Below are 21,567 nucleotides of genomic sequence, written 5' to 3'. Positions count from 1 at the left end.
AGAAAAATTAATACAAATGATTAAATATATATTTTTTTTTGTTTTTATGTAAAATGAATTTTATTTTGTATAAATTAAAAATTAAAAATTTTAACCAAACAAAATGTTAGAACCATATTAAAGTTTCCATTTTATATATATATATATATATATATATATATATATATATATATATATATATATATATATATATATATATATATATATATATTAAATTAGGCATTTCAACCAAGCAAAAAATTAAAATCATGTTCAAGTTACAATCATAACCAAAAAGGTAAAACCATGATCATTGGCTTTGATTTTCATATGAAAATTTAAAGGGAAAAGTGGGTTTTGCCTCATTAATTTGAAAAAAAATATAGAAAAATGAACCTCAATTTTTATAAATTAGCTTTATCTTCATCAATTTAAAAATATTTTAAAATATATGTACTTTTTCATAAGTCAAATAACTTAAAATGACCTTTACTTGTTAGGTCAATAATAACAATTGACAATTTTATTTATTTTTTATCATGAAAACTAATTTAAGATTAATAAAATAAGAAATTTTAAAAATTAAAAATACAATTAAAACTAAAAAACTTTAAAATTAAAAATATAGAAATAAAATATTAACTTTCATTTCGCTTTATCACACCAATATAAAATACAATGAGAATCAATATTTAATTTTTTTAAATTTGTAAGTTTTTTGGTTTTAATTCTATTTAATTTTTAACTTTTTGGTTTTTATTGTATTTAATTTTTAAGTATTTTAGTTTTAATCATATTTTTAATTTTTAAAATTTCTTATTTTATTGTTGATGTCAATTAACAAAATTTTTATTCAGTTTTATTATAAAAAAGAAAAAGAAAAAGAAAATGAGTGGATTTAGATAATACATGATATAAAATCATATTAATTAGGAAATTAAAAAGATTTTATTTATCACTTGAGAATGCTAGAGAATATTTTTTCCAAATGATTTGTATATCATATTATTAATAAAAAAAATTATAATATATTTATTTGTAAAATACTTTTATTAAATTAAAATGATAATTACTTCTTTGATAATTTTATTTAATACTATCAAATAAAAGGGTATTTTAGGAAATGTTTACATCACTTTTGCATTAATTAGTTATCTAAGTATACACGCTTATATCACTTTCATTGTACATAACTTGAGTATATTAGAAGTTGTACAAATAATACAAGTCATAAGTTTATGATAAGATGATAAGTTGTTTATAATCAATTCATGAATTTGGACAATCTAATAGACACTATAATGTATTACTTCCTAACTGAAAGGATGACTTGTTTTAACTCTTGGGATGGGGTTCCCATGGTGACAACACTAGTGTGTATGATAACACATTGTACAAGACTTACTATATTGCATAAGCTCTCAACCTTGAGAGAATTTTGAATTTGTGCTAAAATCAATAGGAGTCTTTAATCTATGGATAAGGCGCTAAAATAGTTATATATTCCCTAAAGATTGGGTCATTATTACTGGAAGTTGATGACAATAGATATTCTCAATAGAAACACTATGATATTTCATAGAATTAAAACAATGTGTTCCCTTAAGTGGTCTAAAAGACATGTGATCATAAAATCTATGTCCACATTAATTCTTTTAAGAGAATTTGACATATGCTCTTTATGAGCTAGATTATGTCAATTAATCACATAATAAAAGGATCTATAACTCAATGATTTGAGAGATAATCTTGATAGATTGATAGTACTATCCTATTAGATTACAAACATCAGTTCATAGAGAGTCTACATGTAATGAATAGCAAGTCATGGACTTGAACTTTGCTTCATTGTAATTTCATAGGATATTAGAGTGCAATTAACTCTCTTTAGTGGAATGTTGAGTGAACTTGAGAATTGGATTAATGGGAGCTAATATTTTTCTATGGGTCTTAATGGTCCTTATTTGAGCTACTAGTTCATGATGACACGTTAGTTTTAAGATATTTGGGTTTCTTGTTCAAAAGTGTACATAAAGGCATTTTGGTAAAAATATAAGGTTGTATTAGATCTTATGAATAGTCTTTCTGGAATGAGTTAATTAATTAATTAATTGGAACCCAATAAGACTAATTAATTAATTAAAACCTAGGTGGATTGAATTAGGTAGTCTAAACCCAATTTGGGTTCAAGTCACTTAAGCTCACAAAGAGCCTTATATAAACCCCTATAAGGGTTTAGAGTTTAGATTTTTGTCATTTTGTTTTACAAAAGAAAAACCCTAACCACTCTCACAAGAGAGAGAGAATTACACTATTCTCTTGTGTCAAGATCCATGAAATGAGATATCAGGTGGAAGACTTTTGGGTAGACGAGTTCTATGATGACTACAACGGTCTTGACATCTTCATTGAAGATTCAATCTAGGAACATCTTGATCGTAGGTTTGAGTTTCTATCTCTAAATTTGTGTTCTTTGTTAGCTTTTAATGTCGTATTTTTCCACTATGATAGATTTAGAGAAACTTAGGATAAAATGTGTGCATCCTATGTGATTCAAGGTTGAGGAACAGAACAATCAGGAGTTCCGATCCTAGAAACTGGTATCAAAGCCTTAGGTTAGGTTCTTGCATGCTAGGTTTTTTCTAGGATGTGCTCACATTTGTTTCACAAGGTTTTTTCTTTCATCCTATGACCTAGAGGCATGTATAAATGGAAGTTTATTTGTTCTCATGAATGAATATGGATTGTGTGATATTTGTTTTCCTTTTCTATAGATTGGATTGTAAGCTTTGTGTTTAAGAGCATAGACTTTTTCTTCATTGTAAAAATTAATTTTTTTTATCCATTTTTGTAACCTAAGAGAAGGAAGATTGCAATCCAAGCATTCAGAAAAATCTTTGGTGGACAAAAAGGTGAGTTTATAATGAAAAAGTGGCCAAAAAATGCTGGAGAAGCAACCTCGGGTGTGCAACTATAGACTGTAGTGCTCGAGCAGCCTACAACACTTAAGCACTCATCGAGTGCTCAATCAAGGCACTTAAGTGCTCCAAATCATTTCAAATGCCCTTCAAGAACATTTTTGGCACTTGAGCATTGGTGACAATTGTTTGGTAGATTTAGGATATTTTTCTTTAGGTTTTTATTTATTTATTTATTTATTTATTTATTATTATTATTATTATTATTATTATTATTATTATTATTTTAATTTCTAACCCTATTTTTTGGTTGTAGGTATTTTTGGTAATTTGGATTTTATCTAAATTTATTATCAATTATGCAATAAGATTATTTTATGTTTTTTTATATATAGTATATATGGCCTGAAATAAAATATTTTTGTATTCTTATAAGAAATAAATTTTCATAGAAATTTATTTTCAAATATTATTTATTTCGAATTGGATGTTATTATTATTTTTTTTTTTGTTATTTCCTTTTGGAACTTCCCTATGGTTATAGGACAAGTGGTTCTCCAAGTCCTCCCTGCGAGAGAAAGAGAACAACATTTGTGATGATCCTCTGGCTCTTTCCCCAAGAGGAGGAAGATAAAATCAAGTCCTTCATGTTCTCCCCATTGGGAGAATGACTATTTTTGGATAAGAAAAGTTCAAGACAAGGAAATTAAGAACAATTTCTATTTAACACACACATTTTAATTTAAGTAATAAATAAAAATTTTGGAAAATCTTATGATAGAGAATTTATGATAAAAATAGTTAGAAAAATATTTTTGAAAATTTTAGCAATTTAATGGGAACAAAATAGTTTGAAAGTACTTTCTATAGAGTATGCATGTTTGGGGGGTTTTACACTTATATATAACAGAATTTCTTTCAAGTTTTTTATTATACCTCTTAACACCATTAGTATCGATGGAAAATATGATACCACTCAGGGTGTCAGTAAAAATTCTAGTACCATGTATCAGTGTAATTATATAAAGATTAAATCATTCACACGTATTAGAAAAAAAAAATTATCTTAATTCGACCAACCATGCTTACATTATCGCACAAGAAAACTCATTCACAATGCTAAATAATAATAATAATAATTAAAAAAAAAAAAGAGAGATAAAAAAAAAAAAGACACATGCAACTCTTTAGCCCAAAATAACCCAATTTGTAGGTTATGTTTGGTTCCCAAAAAAATTGAGGAAAAATGTGAGGAAAAAAAAAAGAAAGGAAAAGTGGAAGGAAAGAAAAAGTGAATAATAATAAAAAAATAAAAAATAAAAAAGATTAAAAGTTAATAAATTATTTTTATATATTTTTTTAAAACTCATTTCAATTATTTTCCTCTATTATATAAAGACTAAAGGTTATGTTTGGTTCCCAAAAAATACTAAGGAAAGAAAAAAAATATAAAGGAAAATGATTTTTTCATGTTTGGTTGTCCTATAAAAAATATAAAAGAAAGTCAAATATAATTAAAACTAATTAAAATCTTATATATTTTTAAATTATTTAATTTTTATATTGATGAGTTAAAATAAATAAAATGAGTTTGAAGTAACAAAAAAAATAATTTATCAACTTTTAATCTTTTTTTTTTTTTTTCACTTTTTATTTCCTTCTACTTTTCCTTTATATTTTCTTTCCCTTGCATTTTCCTTCAAATTTTCTGAAAACCAAACATAGCCTAAATAACTAATTTTAATTATATTTATTTCCTTTCTAATTTGCCATTGTGGAACCAAACATGAGAAACCATTTTTCCATAGTATTTTTTGTTCCTAGTATTTTCCCAAAACCACAAATACTTGCTTCATCATATGTTTCTCATTCTTTCTTACATCTCTACCTATCCAACATAGTCTTTATAAACTCATCTCAATCTCTTAATTTTTTCTCCAATCATCCAGATATTCCTAACAACTTTGCTCGATATCTATTGTTACAAGGAAATACCCATACATCTAATACTTTATACAATATTTTTTACCAAAAGAAACATCTGCCAAACAAGAATTTAAGACAAGTAAAAAGCTTTCCTTCCTTTTGTTTGTTCTTTTTTGATAGGCAAACTGAAATTCATATAGAAGGCTCCCAATAGAAGGGGGCACATCAACCCTATCTATCCTATCTACACAAGGATAGTTAGACTGATTGTACATTATTGGACTTTATAAAAGGTCATAACTTGCCCTTATTTTGGAAGAGAGAGATGCATGGCTCCTTGGATCTTCTAAATATCAATTGCCAAGAATGTTGATAAAATTCATTGTGTATGCATGCATGCCTGCCTGCCTGCCAGAGCCTGTTTAATTCCAACGACTTAATCTAAACAATACTAGAAACTTCTTTCCTTAAATATCTCATAAAATGTCAGCAGTTTGAAAACCAAAAACAAAGTATGGATCATCTGACTTGAGTTAGATAATCAAACTTTCCTTGTTAAAAAAAAGGATACTTCTACAAGTCATGGTACAGGTACGTTAACATGAAAATCCACCAGCCCTCTTCACAGGACTGGGAAAAACCATTGATACACAAGCCATCCTTCAAAATTATCAAGGCAAGCTAGGGACTCTACCTCTATATAAAGATAATTGTTGTTACTGAAACTAGAAATCTAACAAGCTTAAAATTTTCTCTTCTACCTACCCATTTTTTGATTAACATGCTGGAGACGTTTGGTGGATCATATTTACAAAGCGTCTACCAGGGCTGCTAGCTAAAGGTTGAGTTTACCAAATGCAGTACCCCCAAAGTAAGCAGTAATGCCCTTCAAATGGTTTTGCACATAATTTTCTTCAATCTGCACATGTCAAATCAGTTGTTACATGTAAAGGTGTTGTTATAATTAGGCAAGGAAACTTACAGGTGGAGAAAATTGACCTAGATGGCATTAGAAGAAATGGAGAAGGATAGGAAGATGTCAGATGACCATCCTATAAACTAGTACCTCAATATTTAGAGGAGGAGAAGATAGCCAAGAAAGTTCTTCCACTTGGCGCAAGTCCACATTCCGGGGTAAGAACATAATGATGTTAGGTGTTATTGCTTGAGCGGCTTGAAATATCGAATACCTGCACAAGCATTGCGGTTAGGTTTCAAGGAAGTGAACCATCAAAGCGTCAGTAACAGATTGTTTCAAGTCTGCGATACACCTAAAATTCACAACTTAAGTTAATGCTTTAGTGGAAGTCCCTTAGAGAACCAAGCAACTTTGCCCAAGTATGTCCTCACAACATGGAGCTAATGTAGATGTAAGTATTAACATCAGTATTGATTTTAAAAAATAAAAAAAAAGTCTAAATGAAAATTTCAAATGAAATATTGGGAAGCCTTAATAGAGACATCAGTTTAAAATTTACAGCCAGAATATTAGATAAAATGTGTACATGGCAAGTAGCCAGTTGTAGGTAGCAAAATGATCTGTGGCCAGGAGCATGGAGAAAACATCAATCAACATAATACCATCTGTGCATGATCATTAATATGCAGAACCATGTAATATCACTAAAAGCATACAACCCCCTAAAATGTTCAATAACATGATACATCATTTATGTACCCATTTGAAAATTTAGAAAAAAATAATAATAAAATAATAATTCTTCAAATGACAACAGACCTTTTTCTATTGTATACCATTCTTTATGTGCTAGATGAAGTAATAGATTTTTCAACATTTTTAATTTAACACTACCAATGAAAGTGAAAACAAAGACATCTCTGCTTACCCATCTTTCGGTTTGAGTAAATCAAGGGAAAAATTTGGAATTGTTTTATACGATGGCCCTCCCCATGGTGGTGCAAGAAATGCTACGTCTCCCTAACAAAATTAGCAAACAGAAAACTTAAAATGAAAGATAATGTTAACAAAAGAGTTTATTCCATCTCATATTAAAAAAAATTTCACCAGCTTCAGGTAAAAAAATTCTGTTTCAGCTCAATATTACAAAATGCAGTTGAAGCACTTTTTCCTTTGCCCTCTATCTGTAACAAAGTTTGTTAGATATTACAAGAAATCATTATTCCATGAATCAAGAGGCTTATCAAGAGTCATGTTTCCAAAAGTTCATCTTTCAACGAAAAATTAGAAACTTCAACAACAATAATCTTAGGCCCTGAATCAAACAAATTTTGACAAACTGAAACTTAAGCTAAAGAAACCAAAAGAGAGGGGGAGGAAACTAAATAGCTCACTGCGATAACAGCAGGAGCAGCGCCCCTAAAGTAACTACTAAATCGAAAGCAACTTATAAGAAACAACTCTATCAAATACCTGGCTTATAACTAATTATACTAACTGGGAGCAAACCCCATATGCATTACAGCAATCCCAATACAGAAATTATAAAAAATATAACTGAATTATCCCTTTTTAATGAAGTGTGCACAGACCTATGAAACCATAGTTTTTGTGGCACAGCACCATTAAATCCTAAAAACAACCAGTGGACCATTATTTCTCGAATAAATCTGCAAGGGCTTAATTGCTCACTTCATTCTGAGGGAATCAAAGGAAAGGGAGTCATACCTTTTCCTTTGTTTACTTGCATTTTAGCATTTTCGGAATCAAAATGTAGGAGTAGGCCCCACCAATATTTGAGGAAACCTATTCCTCCAAATGGGGCAATGGGATTCTCCTCCAAAAGCAAAGAAATGGATTCCAAGAGTTGGACTACCTAAATGCCACTCCCACTAGTCCTAAATACTTTAAAATAAAGATTTAAATATTCTAAACTAACGTTCTAAATATTTAAAATTTTGAATACAAATCTAAATATTAAAAATAATATTTAATTATTTAAATAAAGATTTAAATATTAAAAACCATTAAAATAAATATTTGCCCATTGGAGCTAATTTTGAAAAGGTGTAAAAATCATGGATCCTTCAAAACCATTATTATAACAAATATTTTTTATTTTAAAAAATAATCCCTTAATTTAAATTAATAAAAATCCTTTTTTAAAAATGCAAATATTAGAAATATGATTTTTATTCATTTTCAATATTTTTTTTAATCTCTAATGATAATAATGAAAATTATTTGTAACCTATCAAAAAATAAAAACATTGTGTGTAAGGGCAAAATGATCAAAGTACAACAGTTCATTCTGTTTCCTGCATGGTTAGTAAACACTTCAAAGGCAATCAACTTCATTTCAATTCCAATTCATGCATTGCAAGTAAATGCTTCAATGGAATTCCTGATTCTGATCCCCTTTCCTTTCATTCATTTTCTTTCCCTTATCCAATTTCTTTTTCCTTTAAAGTTTAGCAAACACGTCATAAATTTCCATCTAGCCTTTGAAATTTAGTAAACATGCCATGAATTACCATCTAGGCATCAGCACAATGGTGTTTTCTGCATCAGCAATCATGAAGTGAACCTTATTTCATTTAATTGAGACTTTCCAAGTTGTCTTGCCAACTGTTCCATTTTTCCATTAGTCAATGGCTAACAGTGCACCAGTGATCAATGTTTAGCATGCAGATGTTGCCAACTATCATTAAGCTAAATTTCAATGACTCTTGCTAAGGCAAAGCTGTTCAAAATTAAAACAAGAAGATTACAGAAGTTTTGACCCTATTCCAAGTATCAACTCAAAGGAGCTTCACTCAAGGCTTTTTTAGAAAGAAATAAGTTTCTCAATAAGTTTCTTTAATAATTAAATGGCACTCCAGTTATTCAGATTGAGAGAGATATCATAATGAAGTCATGTTGCCTACAGAGGGTGGAGTGGAAGCTTGAAAACTCCTACACTAAATAAGTAACTATCCTTGTCAAAGTTAGAATGGCGTACAAGAGAATGGTTTTTACAGCTAAAGTTCCCCAAAATGGAAGTTCCAATTGAATCAACAATTGACAGTCTTCCTATTGAGAGGATTGAAGATGAAAGAAAACAATTAAATCAAAATTCCTAATACCATAATTGCATGATCCTACCCTAGCTACTACACAGAAACAACAGCATTACAAGTCAATAAAAGCAACCCCACACAGGATAATGGAATCCAGAAAGGTCAACTTAATGCTGAAGAAACTAAGGTCAAATTAACTTTGTTTGACAAATTCAATCAAATTATCTAGATATTTAAAAACCAAATTACCAGAATATTATAAAGCACTCCCAACAAAACAAAGGAAACACAATCTAAAGGAGCAGGAAACTGCAGGCGCCAACTAACAAACCAACTGGCATGACATTGCTTTTAAATCAACTGCAGGAATAGGCAGTATTAATTAGAACTTAAAAGGTACAAAGGACAACATTACCTTTAAAGATGAAGCAAGTTGGAAAAAATCTCCAATAATAAAATCAATATAATCTTCCACTCCATATATCTTCGCATTATTAAAAGCCAATTCAACCTTGTGAGGATCAAGGTCAATAGCAACAACATGGTGACACCTACAAGAGGCAAAAAGAACAGTCAACCAACTCCTATTCTAGACATAAAATATAGATTAATCTTTTAAATCTGACATGATTAAAATAAAAGATAAACAAAGCCAAGGTTGAAAACCAAAAACTTGAGCTTTGCAAAGGTGTAGTGGCATTTACCCAGTCAAATATACTTACATGGTTAGTGAAATACTTTTGGTTCTCTCTCTCTCCACACGCGCGGCGCGCGCACACACACACACACACACATATTGTGATAGACAAATGTTATAAAGGAAGACACAGTCAAGGGAAAAAAAGCACTACCCCAAAATGAAGCTTATCATCCCCTCAAGCTGTCAATGAAATCTAACAAGGATAATTTTCACCCCTCTAAAGACCCATGAACAAAGGGAGAATAGATCGAAGTAGATCTTTCAATGTTAAAAAGAAGTAAGATGAATATAACCCATAATTCCTATAATCAAGAAACTTCAACCAAATTTGAATGGGCTCAAGCACTCAGCTTGTTGAACAAGTAAACAAAATAAAGATAACTGACAAGTTAAAGGCAGAGAGACATAAAGCAAAACTCACATTTTAGCAAATTGAATGGTATTGCCTCCAACACCTGAAAAGCAATCAATTACACACCCACCCCCACTCCTCTCGGCATGCCTTATTGCAATCTCCTCAGGTGTAACAGAAAACCAACCTTCCTCATCCATTTTGATACCATCATCATAGCTCGAAAAAAGATTGTACCTTTGACGCCAATACTTCTCAACAAGAGGGCTGATCCCTTTTTCTGTGGTTCTCTTTCTCCCTTTAATTTTCACTGAGGACAAGAAACAAAAAGAAGGTGGGGGTTTCAGACTATGCCTCGTGGAGGTTTCAATTGTTTCCCCAGAAAATAAAAAACAGTTCCCCAGTTCTCAAACTATGTGTTCCAAGCAATCATTTTTCAATCATAACAGGCTGCCCATAAAAGTGGAAAAAAACAAAATTGAGATTAGTAATGTACCATTTGTTTGCTGAGAAAATTTGGGAAAATAAAAGAAACTAAAATGTTTTCATTGCTCTCACTCTCAAAAAACAAGAAATGAAATTATCTTGCAACTCTCTCAACTACTTCTTGGAAATTGGGTCCAAAATACCATGGTTTCAGGGTATGAAGCCATTATCATTGAAAATGGTTCCATGGAACAATGCGGGTTTCAGAGTATGCTCCACAGAGCTCTTGTTTGTTTCCCAGAAAGCATTTATTTTCCCTGAAAATAAAAATTCAATCCCCAGTTCTAAGGATAACTGTCTCAAGCAACCATTTCCCATGCAAACAACCAACACAAAAAAGGAAAAGAGAATTCGGGGAAAAAAAAAAACCAGACAAACAAAGAAAAAAAAAAGGAAAATAAACAAATGAAGTTGTTGGTTGAGGCTAATAATAGAGATTAGCAATGCTATAAGCTTAACAGAGCTTCTGCTCGTTTCCAAACAAAGTCTTTTTCCCTTTTTTTTTTTTTTCCAAAGATGAATATAATCCCCAGATATCACATTTCTACCCACAAAGATGAGATACCTAATCCGATAAGGAAAGAAAAACAGAATAAGAAAGGAAAACTCCGAAATTGATGATAGGCCAACGAAATATAGTGACGTAATGCAAATACAGAATGAGAACGGTGTGTTTGTTTCCTGAGAAACTATGGAAAAAGAGGAGAAACTAAAAATTTTCAAAGGGGTTAGGGTTTTTTCTCCCGTACGTCGCCGTTTCGAGAGCTTCCGTTTCTTTGAACGACGCCTTGTTGGTTTGTTTGAGAGCTCAGACTCCATGAGAGTCAGTGGATTTGCTCTGATTTTGATTTTCAGTATCAGTATCAGTACTGCAGGTGGAAAATCAATGACTACTCGGTCGTTGCATCTGAGCGACGTCGTTTCATGAAACGGAGAAAACGGAACGACACCGTTTCAGAAAAGGTAGGAAATTATAGATTTTTGAAAGGGAAAAAATGGGTGTATTAAGTATTAACTCATCCACGTAAAAGATTGCATTATACCTAAAATACCCTCTTTATTATTCTCTTCCATGCCTATTTCTTCCTTCTCTTAATTTTTTTTCTTCTCAATAACAAATCGTATGATAAAAATTCTTTCTTTGAAGTTTGTTTGTTAATAAAAGAGAATTTAAGATAAGCTCAAAGATAATTTCAACATTTTATATATATTTTTAATGCATATTTGAATATATTTTTTTTTGCCATATAAATATATTTTAGGGTTTATAATTTATGAAAATTGTCATAAAAATAATAATAATAAAGATAGTTAAAAAAAATAATTAAGAATAATTTAAAAATATCTTTAAAATGAGAAATTTTGAATAAAGTAAAAGAGAAATGAAAAAAAAAAAAAAACAATAGATTTGTGGTGTCTAAATGTGTAAGGTCCAATACTAAAAATATGTTTGTGTAAAAAAAAAAAAAAAAAAAAGGCTTTCGAAATACACAAAATTGAAATTAATTATTTCATCGATGAATTCTCTACCTTTAAAAACCACTCTATTTTCACGGCACAAATGCACACAAATGCTCTTTAACCTTTCTTTCACATAGAAGAAAAATTTTGAATGAAATTTAAAAGATAACTTTCTTACAAAATCTTCTTTTCGATTTTTCAGATAGAGAAAGAGTGAGAGAGATGTTCTTTTTATTATTATTATTATTATTATTATTATTATTATTATTATATAGAGAAGTTTCTAGGCAGTTTCAACTCTCAAAAACAATTTCCCTTAACTCGCGGTTTGTTGAATTGGATTAGGTAAGTCCCATTTGGACACTCAAACTCAATTGCAACAATTTAGAATTATACCTTCACACACTCTAAAGCGTGTTTAAAAGTATAATTTCAGATGTTTTTAAGGATGTTAGGACGGAATATAGTATGAACAATTCTAACTCTAAGAGTATTTTGGTTATTTATTAAATATTATTTTTATTTAAAATTTTTTAAAATTCCGGGAACGTGTGAAGGGATTCAATAGATGTAAATGTAAACACTCAAAATGAAAATATTAGTTATTTCACTATTTTTTTATTGGGTTAAAAAAAATTAAATTTAATAGTATTAACTAGTTTTTATATTAGCTATATCACTACTTATTTATGTTTTTTAAGATTAAAAAAATTATATTTAATACATATATAATCATTAGTAGTAAAAACAAGTAGTGGCATATAATTAATAAAAAATCAATGGTATTGTTGACCCTTTCAAGAGTCGGGGACTTTTAAGTTTTTTTTTTAAGGATTTTATAACATGGGGAGGGTGCCTTCTCATCACCAGCAGCTGGCAGCACCCTAGGCAAATGGGGGGACCCCTTCCCGACACAGGAGACGAGCTGGTGGAGGCAGCAAGTCAAGATGGCAGGCCATGCTGGTGGTCAGAGGGGCCATACTTGCTGAGTGGAGCAATAGTGGAGCCGGTAGTGGCTTGTTGAGGAAGACAAAACAGAAGAAAAAGGAAGGGGGGAACGAGCTGAAAAAAGAAAGGAGAGTGAGAGCTGGAGGAGGGGGGAGACAGATGAAAAAGGGGGAAGGACTCTTTTACTCGGGAAAAAATTTCTGCTTGAGAGGATTCACGCAGGTTTAGCATTCTTACTTCTTAAGTTTCTCCATTATTACCGTTTTGCTATATTTTTTTTGCTGATATCCGAATACCTGCTTTGATCATCTAAGATGTTAAACTCACTTTTCATGGTTACTTGTCGAGTCTCTGTTCTTCTTCTAAGTGTACCGTATGATGGTTGTGCTACTTATTCATGTGTTAGGATCCCCCACTAGCTTCTTTTGAAAGCTTCTTAATCTTCATTAAAATAGGTTTTGGAGTTAAAGGCATCATCCTCTCTCCCGCATGCTCTGTTTCTTCATTCTATTTTCCTCTGTTTCTGTTCTCTTTCTTTCTTTGAGTGTTGGGCATCTCGTTTGAGTTTGGCTGTCTGGATTGGGGTGTTCTTTGAGGGGGGTCTCTACATCAGAATCTTTGGGATATTGCCATGTTTCCTATTGGACAAGTTGAAAGCCAACAAGTTAAAGGCACTGAGAAGGCGTCAATAACTTTGAGCAGGTTCTTTATGACCTTCCTGTGGATTTTGTGTCTTCCGTAATCCATGAAATGAAAATCATATTTGAAGAATATTCGGATTGTTAGTATGGTGTCATTGCTTGCAACTCCCACTGATGTTATGGTCGATGTTGATATTGGAGCTTCTCTGAATGTCCCCAACAAAGGTGACCGAGCATTAGGAAGTGCTCATATGCCGAATTGCACCACGCCTGATGGAGATATTGACTGGGACAGCTTTTGTGTTAGTCTATGGGGTCCCGTACCTATTAGCTCACTTCCAGATGCAACAACGGAACCTCCTCGGCAAGGTAGCAGAGAGCTATTACTTGACAGCGGCATCAATGGGGTTGAGAGCAATTGAAAATCTGAAGAACAACCCATCAAGGTTGATGTGCTGGTGCCCCCTGCAGTCAAGTCTGCAGTAGTGAAAGTGAAGCCTACTGTGAGTGCCCCCCCAGGAGATTGTATAATTTATATTAAAGAGTACAGTAAGTTCCCATACAAAATATTAGTTTTCTTCAAAGTATTCACTTTTTTGACTTTGATTCTTTATTAAAGTTGATGCTGACATATAAATAAATTTTTGTTGGTAAAAGGGCATTCACACTCTCAAACTTACCCAAAGCCATATGTTACATGTCATATAAATGAAAAAAGGCCCGGTTTTCACTAACCCAAATCCATATGTCATTTTATTTATTTATTACTATTATTATCTTCTTTACCTTTTGTTGCCAAAATTTAATTTTAAAAACTTTAATCTTCAAATAATTTTCCTAAACTCCAATTTCTTCTAAATTTAAATTTAAATTCTCAATTTTTAATTTTCACACCAGTTTATTTAATCATTGTCATTTTATTCATTTATTTATTTGTTTGTTTTTAAAATTCCATCTTTAAACAAATTCTTCAAAATTCCGGCTTTCGAATTTAATTTTCAATTTCGAAAATTCCAATATTTCCATTCATTTATTTAATCATTATTTTCGTCCTTATTATTATTATTCCATTTATTTATTTATTTTAACATTTTTTTTCAAAATTTCAATTTCCAAACTTAATTTCCGATTTTCAAAATTCTAATTTCTTTCTAATTTAATATTCAAAATTCCAACTCTTAAATTTAATTCCCAAAATCCCGATTTTCAAACAAATTCCAAGAATCCAGTCTTTACTCGAATAATTTTAATTCTATTTCGATTCCTAAATAATCTTCAGATATCTTTGATTTTACATAAGTAATAATGAATTCTTCATAATTCTAAAACACGAAATTTGGGGGACTAGTTCATGAACAATAAATTGGGTTTTGGTGAGGGCCCCATGTTTGATCCCTATTGACTGTCAACTGTTGTGCTTAATATATTTTGCTTGATTTTCATTTTTCACTCCGATATGCATGAGCTATAATTTGTATTCGTTAATTGTGTACTAACCTCACTTTTTGATAAGCGCATTATGGCTCGTCACCCAGACACGTATCTATTCCCATTCCGGTATTTCCATATACATGTTTTGATTCTCCTATGTGCATGATAGTTCCGGGTATTCATTGTTTTCCTCATCAATTGCCATGATTGCTTCATTTTATTAGTAGAGACCCGACTTTAGGGGCTTAGAGGGGTGCTACGGTCTTTATCGTACCTTCCCGGTAAGTAACCTGACCCTCGAACCCGATCCGGTTTTTTACAGACCATATTTCTCAAAACAAGGAGTCACACTTAGGGTTTTTCTTTCTTATTTTGTTTACCCTTTAAAAAATAAAACAAAAATAAGTGGCGACTCCAAGTCATTTTCAAATAATCAATAAAAATCAAATTTTCAAATAAATCAAAAATCGAGCTCGCTATCGAGTGGGAAACGCATTGAGCCGAAATGCGGGGTTCACAGGTATATAATTAAAAAAAAAAAGTTCTATGAGCAAAAGAGATCTAAATAGCCTCTAAACATGACATGTGCCATGCTTCTCAAAAGGATGATACCTAACTTTCCCAACACCTCTTACTTGGAAAAAGAACATATCGTAATGGACTCTATTTCTTGTCATTGATGGGGACTATACTTGTCATAGTCAACAATCTTCCTTTTAAGTCTTCTTGGTGTAATCTTTTTTTAATTATTATATTCTTTTCTTTTAGAAAATGTTTAATTCATGAAAAGTTTGGAGAAAAATGTGAAAGGAAAAAAATAAAATAGAAAATAGAAGGAAAGAAAAAATGAACACAAATAAAAAATAGATTTAAAGTTAATAAATTATTTTTATATATTATTTTAATTTTTTTTCATTTATTTGACTCTTCTATATAAAAATTAAATAATTTAAAAAGATGATTTTTTTAATAATTTTAAATATATTTGACTTTCTTTCGCACTCTCCATAGTAAAATAAAAAATGAGAAATTTTTTTTTCTTAATACTTTTTGGAACCAAATATAACCTCAAACTATGTTTAGTTCTCCAAATATTCTAAGGAAAAAAAAAAGTTGAGATTTTTTCTATTTAGTTTCACCATAATTTTTTTTTAAAATTAAATATAATTAAAATTAATTAGAAATTTATACATTTTAAAATTATTTAATCTTTATATAATAGAATAAATAAATTAAATGAGTTTTAAAAAACATATAAAAATAATTTGTTGATTTTAAATTTATTTTTTATTTTCTTTATTTTCACTTTTCCTTTCTATTTTCTTTCCTTCACATTTCCTTCAAATTTTTCGGAACCAAACATGGTTTTAAAGTTATTTGGACTTTGAACTTTTAATTTAAAATTATAATTTCTTGCTAAATTTGATGCTAAAATATATTTAAATTATTTATTTAGTTTTCTATATATTCCTGTGAGGAATCTAATAATATTTCACTCAATTTTTAGATCAAATTTTTATTCATGAAGAAATAGATAATTATATAATTAAAATTTTATTTTATAATAATATTGGGCAAAAAAGGGAGACTATGCAACCATTTTTTAATAGACAATGAAACAATTAATTTTTATAATATAAATTTCAAAAGAAAAAAAAAGGGACTATAAAAAATAAAAATATCTTCTTGTAAAACACTAAAGAGACATAAAGTTCTATAACAATTAAATTATAATAATAACATCGAAATTATAATAATAAAATCAATGTTTTTACAACAAAAGAATTTCTATAAATAAACCTTTAAATGATAATTATAATTAATAATAAATAAATAAAAGAGGGATGTTGGTCATGGCATGTCATGGTCATACTTAAAGTCACTTAAAATGATTTTTTTCTTCTCTTTGTATGATATAATATAAAAATTCTATCAAAACAATTTTTTTTTTCAATTTATATTCAAACACAAATAAATTTTCTTTAAAATAGCAAAAATGCAACAAACTATTATATTTAAATAATAAATAAAAAAAAAAAGAAAAAATGGCAATATGTTTGGTTTTAAAAGAATACTAAGGAGAGTAAAAAATAAATTTTGCATATTTGATTTATCATGAAAAAAAATTAAAATTATTTAAAAAGAGAAAAAAAAGGAGTTTGAAGAAACATTTAAGAATAATTTATAAACTTTAAATCTAACTTTTTTCTTTTCTTTTATCTAGCATTTTCCTTTAGGTTACATTGTGGTCCCCAAAAGTATTAAGAAAAAAAAAATGCTAATAAAAATGGTTTTTTCATATTTGGTTTATCCTATGGAAAAAAAAAAAAAAAAGAGAAATTAATTAGAAATTTATTTATTTTCAAATTATTTAATATTTATAAGTTAAAATAAGTAAAATGAGTTTAAAATAGCATATAAAAATAATTTATTGATTTTAAATTTATTTTTATTTTCCTTCCCTTTTTATGTTCTTCCATTTTCCTCTCCATTTTTTTCTCCTCACATTTTCTTTCATATTTTCTCGAGAACCAAAATTTTCAAAATGGAAACATAAAAAGGAACAAAATAAAAAATTATTTAAACTTTTTCCCTCTATTAATCTTAAAGAGAGTTGAGCAAACTTTGGGAGAAGTGACAATTTAATTTTGATTGCCAAACAAGAATTTTTTTTTTTTTTCATTCAAATTTTCTCTCCATTTTCCCTATTTTCTTTCCCTCAAACTTTTTCGTTCAAATCCTCTTGATTTTCTTTCACCCAAACTTCCTAAGAAACAGACAACCGCAAAGATAAGCAACTTTCCTAGAAATTTAATCAAAATCACAATAGAGTTATTGAAAGCATTGTTAATTTTTTTAATCAAGTTTAGCCTCATAAACTTAAGTTAAACTGGTTCATAAAATACCCGCCTAAAGCAGACAAACCACTTTCTGATTCGTACATCCCAACTTGACAAATAAAGAAAGAAACAAAGAAAGAGCTCTGTTTCTTTAGTTGATGCCAGAGAATTCACACCGAGAAAAGCAATATTCACAGTACAACCACACCTCTTACTTAGCTGGAGAAGCAGATAATGGATGTGCTTGTCATCATCATTATCATCATCATCATCACAAGGTCACTAAAAATGGAAGAATACCAACAACCATAATTTCATTTCTTGATAATAAGAATTAACTGTTGAGGTTGTAACAGTTCTGTTCCCGGATCGATTGCTGCTGGAATTTATGTATACTTGATTGAATGACAATGAGCTAGTTGAGCAGTAGAAAACAACCTACTAGTAACACAAAAACAATATGTTCAGATTTCAAACTCCAGGAGGAAGGATAAGAAGACTAAAAACAATGACAACTCTATGAGCCGGATCAGCATCTGGGTGTTAGAAGAATTTCAGTTTGCCTGAGGATAGAGTACTTTTTGCATGCTCTAGGCGACATGAGGTTCTCTCGCTTCCGGTCAACCCAGAGCATGATCTGGTGGAGCCTAGTGTGACAGCAAAGTAGAGGTAAATGGTGCAAAGGAAGGCCAGGAGGACGAGAGCTGTTAGGAGGAAGCGATGCCTCTGGATCAGTGTTGAGCAACTCCCCAACTCCTCTCGAGCTTGGAATTGCTTCCTGAAGGATGGTGAAGAGAATGCAGTCTGTGACCTCCGATGAGGAGATAGAATGCTGTCATGAACCATTGCTGACAATCCCCTTTGGCCACACCTGAATTTTTCTGCACCCAAATTGTGGGAGATGAGGGGTAAAAAGGGTTGATTAAGACAAGGTCTCAAAACAAAACAACATCACCCAAAAGGGATTAATAGTAGAAAGAATAGTAATATAAGAATCAGAAATATTTACTTGTGAATATGACAAAACAACCAAGGTTCATACCAAAGAATAAGGACGAAAGACAGAAGTATGTGGGGAATAACGATGGTCTGACAAGTCGCTGTTCATGGGGAATAATGAGACCATACACTGTGGTGCCACTATTAAAACATCCAAATGATTATGACAGCTGGAACCCTAGAGCAACAATAATGTGCATCCTGAGTGATGATGGACAGAAGGGTAAAAAATAGAAGTGATAGTGAATGAGAAAATGAGCAATGGAGCTTGCTTTAAAGAAAAATATGGGGCTATGCTTCCACCTATGTGAATCCTTTGCTGTCAAATAAGTACTAATAGAAATGGAGTCAGAAATTGTTTTCACGAAGATTGAAGTTCAAGATATATTGGTGAGGACTGAGTTTGTTGGTTGAATCAGCCCTGCTGAAGTACAAGCTATCTTATGGAAAAATGTCGTTTGATGGACAAATACACACAAGATTGCAAGCTGATGTCTAAAATAATAAGTGAAGAACAGGGGAAAATGGAGCATGATTTATCCCGAAAATTTCAAGGGTACCTTTATTATTAGCAAACCCATCCAACCAACCATCATATCAATGAATTTGTTTGTTTCTGATCTTAAAAAAGGGGGGAAAAAGAAAGAAAGAAAGGAATCTGTCAAACCAACAATTAACAATGTTCAGAGAAAATTTTATCCTCTTTCAACTTCCAACTGTGTGGAGAGGAGCAATACTGAGATAATGTAAAAGACACAAGCTTCTCTCACAACAGTTGGCTAGAACTGAGAGTGTATTGCTGGTACAAGGATGGGAGGAGTATTACCAAGATAATCATCCAAGAACAAAATACCGAGGATGCTTGTGAGGAATAAAACAAAAACAATCAACACTTGGATAGTGTACACTATCCTCTTTCACATGCAAACACTAAAAACATTAAGGACACTTAACATCTAGCCTGGTATAGATAGCATCAAGACAGACAGTTTTAATTATGGGTACAGATGAAGAAACAATTCTTTGTTGAAGTGGAATCCAATATGTGCAAAAGCATTTATAGGGCCTACCAAAAGATACACACAGAAGAAAGACGTGACTTGCAAGTTGAGACAGCCTAGTTAGAGGCAAAACTTGTGGGTGTTCTTGTGGATCTACTATTTTAAAAGGATTAAACATCCTTTCCTCTTTTTCATCTGCATTAAACAGTAAGTCTGACCTAAAACATCGAAGACATGCACTCTCATGTGCAGGACTGCACCTTTAAGCTATCTTGAATTTCTTTGTGATCACGGGGATTATAAGCACATTACATCTCTAAGCCATTATTTTCTTGATAAGATTTTTTTAGGTTCTATCCTAATCTTTCCAAGAAGAAATTACTTAAAAATAGATTTATTTCTTCTGCTATTTTTGACATTTTCCTTTTATTCTTTATCAATTGAAACTGACACAAATATAATTTCCTTCTCAGACTCTAATCAATGTGCAAAGAGCAAATCAAGACACGTTACAGAACAAGGAAAAGTAACATACTTCATTCAAAGATGCATCAACTTTCCAACATGGAAACGTACATAGTAGCCAAACAATTCCACATTTGGTTGACCAGAAGATACAGAAAAGCAAAGCCCAAGTTTTTAAAAAAATTCCCAACCCCACGTTTCCAATCAAAATTTTCCGTCAAAATTTCCAGAAAATTTTCTCATCCAAGTATTGTCATCAAAATTTCCAAGTAAATTTCCAAATCGGATTTTGCAAGCAAAAGTCCTATCAAATTTACCCATCAATCAAACACAATCTTCAAAGTAACTCAATTTACGGAGAAACAAAGAAACACAGACACCGATTTTCCCCAACATTAAAAAGCTTAAAGTAATAACAACAGCAACCCCACGTTTGCCTGACGAGAAAACAAAGAAAAAGAAAACCTAATTCGAAAAACCTCCCATCCCCACATTTCCCATCGGAATTTCCACCAACAAAAAAAAAAACTCCAAAACGACCCAACTCACAGACAAACAAATCTACAACCAGCAAAGAAAAATAAAAAAAGAACAGCATCCCAGATCTGCAGAAACAGGAAGACTAGATTACAAAACAAGAAACTTACAGTGGAGAAAGACGACGCCGATCACAACCCAGATGACCCTGGAAAACGAGGATTGGTTTTTTTTTCTCTCTCTCTCTCTCTCGTATTCGGTATGACTATAATTGGCTGTTCCCTTATTAGCTTTTCCCTTTGGCGTGTGCCTCGCCCTTGTGGCTCGGCTCTCCGTGTGTGAGGATGCCTTCAGATATAGTTGTGGGGTTTGCGTGTTGACGACTATGCTCTTTAATTTATTGAGGGGAAAAAGGTCGGATGAAGTTGGCGCTTGGTGGCAAGTTAGGGGCGTCATTTAAGGCAGAAAAAAAGAAACTGATGAGTAGTTGGTCGTGTTTGTCTTCGTTGCTTCTTTAATAAACATAGTATTGTTTTGTATTTTTCTATTGAAAACAATAAGTAGCATCCAATTAATCGAGCCACAAGCCTAGTCACTTGAATCTTCCGCCTTGGTTGAGTGGCATGAGTATCTACTTGGATATGTTTAGCTCTATTTCCTTAATATGCAATCTTAAGAAAGGTAAAACTTTATGGTATAATCTTTTCCTTGTTACAATCAACCAATAAATAATAATTAATATACAAAGGATAATGGGCATCTATCATCTTTTCCATACTTATCAAGGACAATTTATAAAATGGAATGTATTTCTTTAAAAATGAGGGACCAATTTAAGCACAAAAGGTCATTCTAGAAGGTCTATTGTTGGCAATGATGTCCTTTGATGGTAGAGTAGAGCAAAGTTGCTATAATAATTGATGTCATTTGTGGGAATTGTCTTAATTATAATGTTGGAAATGGTC

The 21,567-nt window shown here is 31.0% G+C and overlaps 1 protein-coding gene and 1 long non-coding RNA gene across 2 annotated transcripts; both read right to left on the bottom strand.

Annotated features, from left to right (window-relative positions):
- Positions 1-5,351: 5,351 nt before the first annotated feature.
- On the bottom strand, positions 5,352-11,315 carry LOC100262065 (uncharacterized). The gene is made up of 6 exons (XM_002271734.4): positions 11,089-11,315; positions 9,923-10,163; positions 9,217-9,352; positions 6,671-6,762; positions 5,890-6,013; positions 5,352-5,742 (listed from the first exon to the last, which is right to left on the bottom strand). Exons 1-6 carry the CDS (start codon positions 11,156-11,158, stop codon positions 5,659-5,661), a joined length of 747 nt encoding a protein of 248 aa, XP_002271770.1. The 5' UTR covers positions 11,159-11,315; the 3' UTR covers positions 5,352-5,658.
- A 6,634-nt stretch (positions 11,316-17,949) lies between these two features.
- On the bottom strand, positions 17,950-21,215 carry LOC100256982 (uncharacterized). The gene is made up of 2 exons (XR_009466615.1): positions 20,773-21,215; positions 17,950-18,541 (listed from the first exon to the last, which is right to left on the bottom strand). It is a non-coding gene; the product is annotated as an uncharacterized LOC100256982 (long non-coding RNA).
- Positions 21,216-21,567: the final 352 nt, after the last annotated feature.

The sequence above is a fragment of the Vitis vinifera genome, chromosome 9, assembly GCF_030704535.1.
Source record: "Vitis vinifera cultivar Pinot Noir 40024 chromosome 9, ASM3070453v1".
NCBI classification, from domain to species: Eukaryota; Viridiplantae; Streptophyta; class Magnoliopsida; order Vitales; family Vitaceae; genus Vitis; species Vitis vinifera.
The sequence above is the reverse complement of the archived record's forward strand: the minus strand, read 5'-3'. Positions and strand labels throughout refer to the sequence as shown.

Coding starts and splice junctions, on each gene's coding strand:
- LOC100262065 (XM_002271734.4), bottom strand. CDS start 11,158: ATGGAGTCTGAGCTCTCAAACAAACCAACAAGGCGTCGTTCAAAGAAA. Junction 10,164..11,088: donor GAAGCTCTCGAAACGGCGAC/GTACGGGAGAAA, acceptor TCTTGTCCTCAG/TGAAAATTAAAGGGAGAAAG. Junction 5,743..5,889: donor CTCCTCCTCTAAATATTGAG/GTACTAGTTTAT, acceptor TGACATGTGCAG/ATTGAAGAAAATTATGTGCA.